The following is a 13,566-nucleotide window of genomic DNA, read 5'->3' as shown; positions in this document are numbered from 1 at the left end:
AAGCATTAACGTGCTTTTTTATTTTTTTTTACTTTTATACTTTATGCAAATAAAAAAAAAAAAATATTTTAGACACGAGAGATGAAAAAGAACCTTATTTATTCTATCTATATGCTAAAGATTAAACATCAACACTGAATCGATCAGTATTCAGCGTTGAAATTTCCGTTAATGCGACGAGCATCCAATCCGAAGGTGCAAACGCCTATCCTGCACGAGTGACTACCGATGCATTTGCGGAGGATGCTATACATGAAGCGCAGCTGATGCCGAGAACCAACTGCCAATACCAAGTACCCCGAACGTTACATCTTTGCCGCTCGATTGCAGACGCGTGTGGATTGCGAAGAACGATGGGGTAGATAGCGTAAGCTACAACATCCCCACGAGCACTTCATGTCCTTTCGGCGCACCCTTCTTAAACCCGAGTCCCGTGAACGTCCACAAGAGATACGATGTCTCTATTTCGCTTGCAAAGCTGTATACATGATGTCGCGAAAATTTCCAGATTTGTTTTATAAAAAATATTCGATATAGGATGCAATTTCTAAAGAAACACTTTACTGTATTTCTATTATACATTTTTTTAATCTATTGAGACGTTCTAAGCGTCGACAACAAATAACTTCCACGATCAAATGCTCTTATTTCGAACGATTTTTGCTTTATTCCTGAAAAACGCTTAGATAATACACATTCCTTTTAACACTTTCCAATTTTCTCACGATATGTATTACTGGCGCGATTCCAGCGTTTTCTCTTAACCTGATTAAACGACGTTTATTACCACTAAGCGTGGGCGGGATGCGGGAGTATCACGGAGAGAGGAACGACGAAAACGATGGACACGGGCGTCTGCTTTCTAACCGGAACGAAACGAAGCGGAGCGAGCGCGACGCGCGGAGTTGATGGTATTAGGCGAGCGGATGGAAAATGGAGAATGCTCGATAACCGCGATGAAAACTTCGCAGGAGGAGTCGGAGACACTCAGAGTCGGCACTTGGCACGAACAGGCAAGTTTTCCCGAAGAACCTTCGAGATTCTCTCGATGGAGACTGTCAGCGGAATGGTTCTGTTGACTTTGCGGTATGGCGCGCGTTACCGCGTGCCGTCGGGAGCGTCGTTAATCTTATTTCGTTAGAGAACGCCCGATGAAATTGTCGGCCCACTTTGATTTATTGAATGAACGCCCGCACGGTGCCGAATTCGTGACGTCGTGAGAGGGGGACGAATTTATCGGATACACGGCGGCGGCGTGCGGTGCGGTGTAGCAATCTTTCTCGGTTGTTCCTATACGAACGGGGCTGGAGAAAATCGGATATTTATGCTAACGCGAACACGTTCGTGGGATTCGCCTAAGTTGCGGCGGGGAGGCGCGTGGCAGTCGGGGATATCTATGGACTGCTGTTAATAAAGCTCTATAGAGCGCACGGGCGGGTTACGGTGCGCGTGAAACTTTGGGGAGATAAATAAATGTATAGCCGGCGGTGTGCTAAGCTAAATCCGGCCCTCTCCGTGCTGCTCGCCGAGAGAACCTCGGCGCTAAATCCCGGAGCGGTTTTAAAATCGGCCCCGTTTGTCGAAAGTCACGCAATGATCCGAGATATTTTTAAATCCCGCGGAGAGCCAATTGCTCCTCAAGCGGTGCGATACGTTGGCGAAATGCTTTTCGAAAAGTCAAAACAGAAAAACATTTAGTTTTTAATAACGATAAGGAAAAAAACATCGCCACAAATCACAGAACTCATCACGCTCCTCGCAAATCGAATCAATGTTACAATAACGTATTAGAGTTTAGATCGGAGAGGCGTTTGGACACAACAATACTTTCTCCGTGATATCGAATCAGCGCATAAATCAAATTACGCTTTCGTGCTGTAGGATTGAAGAGAGATGGTGCTCCTGAGAAAAATAATGCCATGTGTTGTCAATCTATTTCATCGATCGGAAATACGCCGGCAGATATACGGTTCAAGATAGATACATTGCGTCGCAGTGACTTCGTTTCGCCTCCATTCTTACTTTGTGAAATGGCTTCTGCATTACAATAGGGCAAGCCACATGAAATCCTGCAGCGCGACTGATTTTGAAAAATGTACGTCACTACAACCGAGGAGAAACAGGAAGAGATTGTATTTCCGCGTTATCATATAAGAAAAGGGCGGACAATTGAATTTTTCATTCGTCCACAGGTGGTGAATGAACCTTTCTTTCCTGAAAAGAATTCCGCTCTTCTGCAGGCGTTCCATTTATTGCCCGTTAACATTCTGTTTTTCTCGGCAAAGCACCCTCATGAATCCACTTTGTTAAATACTTGTTACCGAGATTAAAAGCAATGACTAAAAAGAGTAAAGCGAGCTATATTGCTTTAGAGTTTTGTCTGGAATATTTATGCTCTGTGTGTTGTGCAGAGAATAAATCATAGTTATTATATTAAAAGGCTATCGATCAATCGCTGGTTATGTGATTAAAAATAATATTCGAACAAAGATATTTTAACATATCCTTGCCATTTTTTTATGTAGGAAGGAAGTAAAACAAATTGTTGAAAGTTTCGTATTAATATTCACGCTGAATGTTAAAATAGAACGTTATTTACTGTCGCGCGAAACTAGCGGGACACTGCGAAAAGCCTTGCCTATTCAGCAATTTTACAGTTTGCCTAAGATGGTTTACGAAGGAAGGAAAAAGCAGGGCAAGAAGGAGGAGAACCTACCAGCACAATCGCTCTTGGCGGCGGTATATTTAACGCTCGCGCCCGGTGTAAACGTACACATTTGCTTCGAACAGAAATAATCTTTTAGAAACGCAACCGCTTCAGGACATCGCTGCACTTGCCGCACCAACGAAGTGGCATTTTAAACCACGTCGCGAAGAATAATGGCGTCGTTAGAGGCCTGTGGGAGGGAGCAGAAAAAGAGATGCATTATCGTAGAAAAATCGTGCAGAGGATAATTATTTTTGTCCCATGAAAAGCACAACTGGTTACGATAGAGCCCAAGCGGATAGGCGTGGTCAGAAATCGAACAACTAAGATTGATACTCTGAAGGTGCAATATTTTAAACTGCAATTACTAAACGAGTCATCGCAAAATAAACGTTACGTAGCGACAGTAAAAAAAAATAGCGATGGAATATAAAATCAACGTAGTAAAATTTACAAAAATTAACGCGTTAGCACAAAAATGCTCCCTACGTCACAATAAAAAATGAAAAGCTTATCGACGGTTATCGCAATGAAAACAGCCTGCCTCAGAAGTAGTCCGGCGGCGGCGCGAACTTTATCGAAAGAATGTTATTTTCATGAGCCCGAAACTTTTCCGCATTCGACTCTCGGTGGCAGTAGAATTTTAAATCATTTCATTCTAGTGATAATTTGCACGAGCTTCTTATTAAAGTATGCGTCAAGAATTTAAGAAATTCGATCAATATAAGAATCGGATGAATTTTACATGAGACTCCCGGTAGCGATAAGTCGTATGAAAGGCAGTTTGCGCGAGGATGTTGCTGCCTTGCCGGAGTTGTTCTCGTGTAACGTTTAACGGAAGCACTTAATGAATTTCTTAGCATTTTACGGTGTCGAGTATCGAAGCGAGTGAGGAAACTTTTTCGCAATAAGGATGAAGGATACTTTCGGGTGCTTTTCCGCTCCATAGAAGAGATTGATTATGCGTCGTTCGTGGATCGTGCTCCATCGTGCAGCAAATATAACGAAGGCACTAACGACAGAGATAAATAAGCAGGAGACTCGCATTCGGATATTCGCACCGTGAGAATTTATGACCAATATTTCTGTCTCGCAGAAGCATACAAGTTTAAAAAACTAATCTCGCGACGCCCGCAGTAATCAAATGGCACTTCCGAGCGCATAAAAAACGTATTATATCTGGAGTAATATCTCTCTTGTTAGAAACACATATTGCGAGAGACGAGAGTAAAAATAACGTCTGTTTCGTTACAACGCTGAAACAAGAGCTCACCGCTCGATAGAGCAATATCTTTTTATACCGTCGAGTTTTTCTTCGGTTTATTCCGGTAGGCGGGTCTCTGAATTTTTTTGCACGGTCAGGCACAGATCAAAATAGAATTGTATTCCAAATTTCCGTGCCTTTATTGAAACCGTGATAAACGGGAACACGCTCGAAGCTAACGCAACCAACGCCCACATGTCGTAGGGCAAAACGTTAGAATGGAACGTGTATGGCCTCCCATGCAGTAATCCTGTGCATCTGCGATAGCCCAGACTAAATTCCACCCTCTACGTTTAAGGCTTACTCTGTGCTACAAATTTCTGCGCGGGCGCCGATTGGAAGGCCCTTAAGGCGCGTTACAGACGATACCGCCGACTGCACGATCGGTTTCGCTCGAGGTTCGTGATTATACCGTGCTACTTTATAGCTTGCGTCCCCCGGTAGAGATACCGGGGCCGTGAGGCGAGATTGCAACGACCGCGAAGACAACGTAGTTGTAGCTCGCATAAATTAGGCGTCGATGTGTCGCAAAGTGCCGGCCAATGTAGTTTACACGACGCGATTACGGTGACCCTTCGCTGTACGCCTCTGCTGCGGCGAGGCATCGTGTTTTAATAGAACGGAAGTCATTCCTACGGTTGCATTAAGCACGCGTTTAACTTTAGCACAGGAATAAATAAGTGACCGATCACTTGAAATACTCGTCTATTTAAATTTTAACACGCGTTAGTTACTGATGTGTTCAATGATTAAAACAGTGCAAAATTTATAAACTTAGAAATTGTACTTTATATTTTGTCAAAGTCAAATTAACAAAATTATATTAACATGCAAATCTATTTTTTATTATTCCAAAACGGTATAATAAAAGATTTATTTCATCAATATTTATTAATGTAACTTTTTTGAAGCGCAATTTATGTCAGCGTTATTGGAATTAATGCGACATCTAACAAAGGTAATGTTTAAATCATGAAAAATTATCCGTCAATATATAAATTAAAACACAATTTCGATTTTTTACTTTAATGCATTAATGACTTTATGTGTTACATATATTGTAATATCGAAATCTGTCAAAATCGATGACGTACAGTTATAAACGTTCGGCTGTTTTTCGTTTTTATCAATAATTAATTTGCTTAATTCGATGTTCATTACTGAAAAGAGTAACTCGTGCCAGTAACAGTTTTGCGGTATATCAATACAAAATATGGTTCCCAAATTTCCCATGCGACACGCGAGTTTCTCATTACCAATAACGAAATTCGCGTGCCCAGTTTCGCTGGTAACCTGATGTCGGTGCTTACATATTAATGACATTTTCCGGAATTGAAACGAGAGAGTTCGCGTGGAATACCTATGCTCGCGTCTCTAAATTCCGTATAACGCTATTCCCGCTACGCGAATTTGTTTGCTGGAAATGATAATGGAAGCCGCACACAAACGTCGTTTTGTGCGTGACGAACATTTCACATGCGCCAATAACAATATAAAAATATTTGTCCTGCAAAAAACATGTGGTTTACGATCAACCAAAAATTGGAGCATGTATTCGAAAACCTTACATAAATAGTATGACAAAAACAATAATGCAAAAAAAAATACATAAAATTCGTTCTATGCGCGTTGTTTCGGCGTTATATTTTGTACATATCATATTTATCCAACAGCACAATAATTTTTTACAACCAGCATTTTCAGGAATAATCGCCGAAAGCTCACGGGACCGTAGGCGTTCACCGATCATACGTGATGCTATCAAATCTAAATCTGACACGTAATAATCCATGCATATTTTTTTCGCACTGTTAATTGACTGACAGAACCATGCCGCGCGCGCGATGTCGCATCATTGCAGCGGCTTCAATCACGGCAATCAATAACGAGCCACTTATGATTTAACCATATTCATTATGGGCTTATATCGTCACTACCTACCAATCAGCCTCGATAATTACCCGCGTAATTAGGACACACGACGCTTAAGCGTAACCATTGTGCGGTTTGCGATGTACTAGCAAATAGATTTTGGCTATTACGGATATAGATGAAAGATTTTTACACAAGATCTCGTGCAAATCCGGGATAATCCTTGAACATATTTGGAATAACAAGTGGAGAATAACGCTCTTTCCAGCCACAGAATATAACTGCGTTACTACAATTGCATCACTTCAACGGATGATACGAAAGAATGTGTTTTTAACGCGTAATAAATGAGACGTAGAGAATATCGATACAAATATATCCTTTCTGCATATCTTCCTGACCCTCTGTGTCGTCCGTCGTTGTGTCCCCTCCCCCCCCCCCTCCCCCCCGGAGACCCATCTTCGGGCGGAAGCTCGAAATAAAAGCGGCAAATAAAAAACGCAACGTACTTGACGGCCAAGTCATCCCTTTTATCGGCGCCGTAAATCACGTCTGGTCGTGGGAAAATGATGAATGCTCTCGGTAACACGATCACGCGCGTACGCGTACGCATTCGACATTCAATCGCTTTTTTTCATAAACCCGTTCACAGAAAGTATTCCGGGCCCGCTATTTGCGTTCGTTGAACCGCGCCGATACGAATTCGCCCGTCCACATTTGTTCGCAGCTATTTACCAGGTCTGAATTGTCAACTCGCACATAACGCCCGTCATTACATCGAAATTGAGCTTAAATGAATAGGGACTGTCACTAAACATGACATCCCCGCGCGAAATTGCTTACGTTGCGTGCGTGCTATTAGAAACAGGCAAATAAAAGTGTTTTGGGCGAAAAAAGCGCTAACATTTCGCGCAAAATACCTAGTCACGTTCGGCTCGTTAATTGCAACATCCGCGCAGCAACGCAGCGACGGTAAATAATTTCAGCGTTCAACTCGATACGCAACTTTGCAACTGATTATGTTACATTTTCCGCGCGGAACAAACTCGCATAACCGTTCGGGGAACAGGATATTAAATTGCTCGCCCGAAGTTGTTTAACGATCAGAGCCGTGGCTCGGCAAGAGCGGCCGATTCGAAATTTCGTTTGCGCTAACGACGACACTGCCGCACGCCGGGAAATAAATCGGAGATAAATCGCGTGTGAAAAATTTCGACGCTTATGGGACGAGCTGTCGCGTAAACGCGCATCGCGATCGATAAAAGTGGCGAAATACCAATTGCTGCGTTACGGAACGGACAGACGGACGGACGGACAGACGGCGGCCGCCGATTCTCCGCGGGGTTACCCATCGATTTCCTATGGCGGACATCCCCCGCCCGGGAGCACCGGCCATACCTTGTTTATGTGTAATGTTATATCGGCAATCGCGGACTGTTCGCGCGCGAGTTTCATTTGTATTTTACGTTCGGATTGCATTCCACCGCTTGCACTCGGCAGGCGCGAAGCTCTTGCCCACAATCAGAGTAATAGCCAATAAAGCCCGTTATTTTGCAATCAACACGGACATCGGGAGAAAAATGCTTGTTTTCTTTCGCACCGGCTTCGTTTGGGCGAAACGGATTCCGCTACGTTTATTGGGAATACTAGTAATTAAGCTGAGACTATCGCGTTTCGAGCGTTACTAGCGCGGGCTATTGTAAGCAGCAAGGTAGATTGTAATACGCAAATAATATAAAAACATTGAAACTGGCCGCGAAAAGATTGTTATTGACTTAAGTGCTTAAATAATGCTTCCGGCGTAATAAATTTGATTTTATGTTCTATCAAGTTTGTTAGCGATTAGCCTTTGTTATCTCGCTCTTCTTTTTTCTTCCTCTTTCTCGTCTCTATAAATATTTAATCCTGCAACTGATAAATCGTATTTATCAAATTCGAACGCGGTGTTAATTAGTAGATGAATTCTAAAATGTATTTTAAACAGTTTGTATAACGTGTTAGTTGTGTATCCGCAGAATGAGATCTGAATTTCGCATGCATCATGCACTGGCGCTAATCGATTTTATGGAAACACGGAACGATTCCATATGATATTCCGCATTTCATATCTTTTGCAATTGTGATTTATTCATACGGACTCATACAATCAAACAAAAAACAAAAAAAAAAGAAAAAACAAGATTCACTAAAGATATTTTATGATAATCATATGTAACATGCAGCATCGTAAAATTAAAAATTTCACGTTTGAAAAAATATAATTAAAAATATTGTTAGGAGATGAATTATAATGTTTTAACTATTATTGTTACGGTTCTCCATGTTATAAAATTAATAATATATATGTAATACTTAAATAAACGCAACTAAATGTAATGAGTAAAAATATAAAATAATATATTTTGTTGGATAAAATACTAGAAAAAAGATACAGAATGAAGAATATCGAGAAAAATGTTTGCATTAATGAATTACACATCTTGCGAATGATCCATCATCGTGATATAAAATACCATCCGCAACATAAAAACGTGTAACTATTTATAACTACGAGGGGAAAAAAAATCGTCATAAAAATAAACTCTGCAGTAACAAGAAAAACGTTATGTTTTCCAATGTTAATTGAAACAGAAGTTTTCTTGAAGAATAATTGTAAAAATTATAGAGGAGTAGAGAGAGATTTGTTTTTATGACAGATCTGGCAGTATATCAATCTATTTATTTGCCCGCATTTTAGGCGCGATATCTCTTTTACGTGTATTTATATGCGCGCGCCTTCACGGACAATAAATTGCTACAGTATCGAGAGCATTCTGCGAAACGAGATGTTGCAGCATTTGCATGTTATCTCCTGCTCTTTTGCGAAATTACGCTCCCGTTGCGAAAAAGCACAAGATCGAGCGTGCAATGGTGTTATCTGCACGCAGAGCTTAGCGGCACGGTTACCCGTGCCACGGAATTATTTATTGTACTTAATCACCGATCTGCGGCCCTTGGCAGCAGTTAACCCATATTTTCCCGGCTTAATGGCGAAAACAAACAGCACTCAACCCGCCGAATATCTCTTTGCGCAACTAAACGTCTCGTGGGCATCGTGCGCCGTATGCGAAATGTCTAATCGTGACGTTCCGCCGTTTGCACGTTATGCGCAGCTATTCCGCGAAGATGCACTTCCATTTGCTCGTGCAATTTTGCGCGGGGTAAAAGTGCTCCGGGCGTTACTTAAACAGCGATCCTGGTTTATATTGAGAGCGATGAAAATGATATAAACGTATATGTTCATAACATAACAAGACTAAAGCATAGAGGGATGCAGAAATTGAGAAATTTTTAAATTCCAGCGAGCAACTTGCATTAAATTGTTCATTTTTCAAGTCTACAAGTAGAATATAAATATAAATTTGGCTCTTGCCAAATTTCTGGCTCTTATATGTTTCATGTAGATTTATAGTAATAAATTTGATATTGACGGCTAATTTGATCGTCGCGCTATAACGTCGACGATCAGCAACTTTATGAATCCACTTAAATTTGTAAGCGCTATGCGGGAGAAAAACGTTATACGCTTCCGTGTCTCGCGAAAGCGCCACATTCTATGCGGCACACGTTTCATGCATTTTTATCCCATTTCAAGAAGTAGTACGTTACGTGCGCGTTGCATCTACATTATGTAAACACCGCTACAACGTCTCGGAGTAACCTACTGGATTATTTATTATACTAATTACGGAATTGCGACCCCCGAAATTCTACTTCCGCGCTTGACGGCGGCGAATAAAGTTTACCCCGGAATAAGTTGTGGCCGCAAGCGCGCGTCCTTTGCGAGGCGGCGCGCTCGACCAAGTTTATCGAAAGCATTCACCCCAATACTAACACGTACATTGAATTAATTTAGATCGCGCGGGATAGCACACTTCCTTCTTTGCGATTGGTTTCTCGAGGAACAGACAAAGAGGAATGAACGGGAGGATCGCATCCCTCTTTCTCTCTCTCGGATGGTAATAGAGACCATCGACTGTCCTTTCTCTTTGATCGCACCGCTGAAATAGGATTCGAAGTGTCTCGTAATCGACGGAAAGACGGCGAACAAGAGTACCGATGACCGCAAACGTCTCGAGTGGAAATTACTGAAAGACAACCACGTCGCCTTCCTCGCATTTCGACGTCGCCGGAATCTCGATACATTCGCGACCGCGACAACTCTGAGCGTGTGAGTAAAGCGTTTTCCGATCGCGACGATCATTTGTGAGCTTGTCTGTCTCCCGGTTCGCCGCCTCGTGCAAACGAACGATGCGGGGATATGAGAAAAATGGATCGTTAAAATCAACTTGCGTCGCAAATTGCGAGAAAGACTCGATGACTCGTGCTGCTCGAGCGCTCTTATTTCACCGCTTTCACCGCTCATAAACCGTGAATAATCCTTATCAGCATTTGTTGCTCAATAGCGCATAATCCTCGCGAGGTAATATCCTTGTGAGCGCGAAAACAAAGCTATGCCCACGAGTTCCATCACATCTATCGCGGAGCTGCACGGAATTGAGTTTACAGAATAGTAATAGAGTTTACATTGAAAATCGCTCATGTTATGTTGTAATATCGTTCGATTAAACACTTTAACGAATGTTGACGAAACATAATCAATTATACTAATTGAGTTAATTACGTGCATAATGATAGATATTGTGCATAAGATCACTATTATAACTCATGTTAATAAAATCTTTAGTCTACACAATAATTTAATCTACACAATAATTAATGTTCGCATATTGTGCAGCATTATTAATTATTCAAAAAATATAGTCATTCCCGTTTTTTTCAAATTCTGACACAGATAATTGAACCGCTTTTCTTTGAACAATTCTTTTTGTTGTATTTATTCTCGTTAGTCTTGACTCGCAATTTTGCATACTAAATCAACTTATTTTTTACATAGATTGATGATGCTGCAGTTAGAAAACTATTATTCTTGCACGGAAACGTGCTCAAAAAAGCAAAACGCTTTTCTTCGCAAAAAAATAATGGAAATAAGATTGGTATATCCTAATCTTGAGAAAAGATCTCCTCAAGAATATATCCTCCATTCTTTCACTATCAAATAATAAAATACAATGGAACGAAAATACGAGTTCTCATACAAGCTCAGCAAAATATAAATAACTTCTGAAAAATTATTGCAATGTTTTTCATAATCTTGCATTCTCGTTTTCATACATTTACATAAATAGTGCTCGAAAAATGTGTGATTAATAATTGTTAATTTAATTATCTAATTTATTAAATTAATGTTAAAGGAACCGGCTAATCCTCCGTACAAAAAAGATTTATTGCAAACTAATTGAGTTGATCCCCGCCAATAACATGCAATTTTACAAAACAACATTCGTGTGAAATCTAATTTTAGTTACTGCTCGGATCACAAGAATTACGTATTCCTTGAAATACATCAAAAGTTAAATGGAGCGAGCTTAAACTTTCAGCTTGACGCTTTCCGCCACTTATAAAAAGTCCACTACTGGCAAAACAAGTTTGCAATCACTAATCTATAGGACATTAAATCACGCCGCGAAGTTTAAATTTGCGGGGTGAAAAATTTGTCTGAATTATTTATAGCTGTCACACTCTCCGACCGGCGCTTAATCCTAAAAGCATTGGGAAATGGCGTGCACCAATCAAATGCATCACGACTATTCACCGCGCATAACGCTTTGGTAGAGAACAACACGCATAGTGGACTGTTCTATCTGCGTTTCGCGGAGTCTAATCACGATTGCCGTGCATTATAATGCAATGTCCATATATATCTATACACTCAAACGCGACGCATTATTATATACACATACAGATAGAAACTCCACCATTGAACATTCCCCGTAATGAAATGTTTTTTTTATTGTTTGCAGGTGCAACAGGTTTGAAAGATCTGACGATAAACGTACCGGCTAAGGTGAGATCAGGCGATACCGTAACATTGTCGTGCCATTACGACCTGGAGGGTTTACCTTTGTACAACGTACAATGGTTTCTCAATGATAATCAGTTTTACCGCTACTCACCGGAGAATCCAAAACCTTACAGTATCTACGATGTGGCTGGTATACAAGTCAATGTGAGTAACTCTTTTGGATAATTCAAAATTTCTAATCGATTTTCAGCATCTCTAAAAGTAAAAAAATTTTCGAGAATAAAATTATGTTTGGAATAATTAAGAAATTATAATGCTCTTTATATTCTCATAACTTATTCTCATAACTTTTTTCGTTAATTAATTTCACTTCTGAATTTAAACTTTAATAAAATATTGAGTCGAGACTTGATTATCAAGATGTTTAAGCTAAAAATTGAAATGTGGAAAAAATTAACAATGAACGAAAAAAGACCACAAATTATTCAAATAATCGGAAAATGAAAACAACAGTGATAATCCTACATTTTGCGTATTTTATATTTAATATAAGTAGCGCTTCGTTTACGATAATAACTGAATCATTGAGTATGTTTATCTTTATTACACCCGCCTTCTCAATTAGTCTGCAATAAAAATCTTATCTCTCTAATAACATTATCGTGGAGAGGTTTATGATTACACTAACCTCGGTTCACTATGATGTTCATTACGAATGGTGCTCATCTGATAAGCCAATCTGAAATCATAAAAAAAATTCTAATTATGCAGTGCCACAATAAACAAGATTAAAGCTTCAAGTATCACAGTTAAATTTTCTCATCGTAAAACTTAATCATCGACGTATTTGGGCAACAATTGGCGCAACAATTGGCGCAACAATTCGCACAATATAGATGACAGAGAAACATTCAAGTTTCATTGAATGCCAAAGATATACATTCTCAAAACTGTACTTTAAATCACAGCGTTCTGCATTCTTGTTGCACGATGTGTATTATAAATTGTATTCCCCGAGGGATGCGCATATCGATGCGCCGTTAGATCCATTTATCAAGTGAGCTCTCTCTTTCGAAGAGTCGTCGAGATAAGAACTAAAGCCGGCCACCAATTTTTGCGCTCACGAGTAAACGACGATCTATCTTTTTGCGACTCGCGCTCGATCCGCGACCGTAATCTATTTTTCTGCGGAGAGCACAGCCTGCAAGTAGATTCGATAAGAGGGAAGATCTGGCCGCGCGCGCTCTCTCGTCCGACCAAAAGCGAAACTTCTTGTACTGCTGCCTAGACAAGCCCCCCCCTCCCTCCCTCTCCCCCGCCGCCGCATCCCAACCCCAACTCCTCCTCCGCAGCATCTACAAGCCTCCCTAATCTCCCATGCGTCGGAGCGCTTCCATTTTTCCGCTGGTATGGTCACGACGAAGGCAAAAGTTTCTCCCGCGGACGCCGGCAAGGAAAGGGATCGATAGGCTGATTTATGGCGTGTACTACGACCGCGGCACAACTCGAACCTGGGTCAAGCGAGTTCCGTGTTTTACTGACGTCGATTCAACGTCGCCGCAATCGCGTCGCGACGCGCCGTCCCTCTCCACCCGCCCGCCCGCCCGTCCAGCCCGACTTTTTTCTCAAGTCCCTCGAAGGTGCAACTCTTCTTAAATTTTCCGACGCTCGAGAAAATCGAATCCCCCTTTCCGCAAGAAAGCACTCGGCGCGAAAGCAATATCCCGTAGGTTTGTATAACGCCCCCTTCGAATGCGAGCCATCGAAGAAAAATGTTGGAGATTAATTCTGGATGTTCGCGCGTGTCGAGTGATACTA

General features: G+C 41.1%; 1 protein-coding gene across 1 annotated transcript in view; it reads left to right on the top strand.

Annotated features, from left to right (window-relative positions):
* The window catches only part of LOC105672592 (cell adhesion molecule 2), an 85,466-nt gene that overhangs the window by 43,912 nt on the left and 27,988 nt on the right, over positions 1-13,566 (top strand). The window contains exon 2 of the mRNA XM_012367633.2: positions 11,747-11,952. Coding sequence (XP_012223056.1) covers positions 11,747-11,952 — 206 coding nt within the window. The remainder of the gene's footprint in view (positions 1-11,746; positions 11,953-13,566) is intronic.

The sequence above is a fragment of the Linepithema humile genome, chromosome 4, assembly GCF_040581485.1.
Source record: "Linepithema humile isolate Giens D197 chromosome 4, Lhum_UNIL_v1.0, whole genome shotgun sequence".
Classification (NCBI taxonomy): domain Eukaryota; kingdom Metazoa; phylum Arthropoda; class Insecta; order Hymenoptera; family Formicidae; genus Linepithema; species Linepithema humile.
Note: the sequence above shows the minus strand (reverse complement) of the source record. Positions and strands in the feature narration are given on the sequence as shown.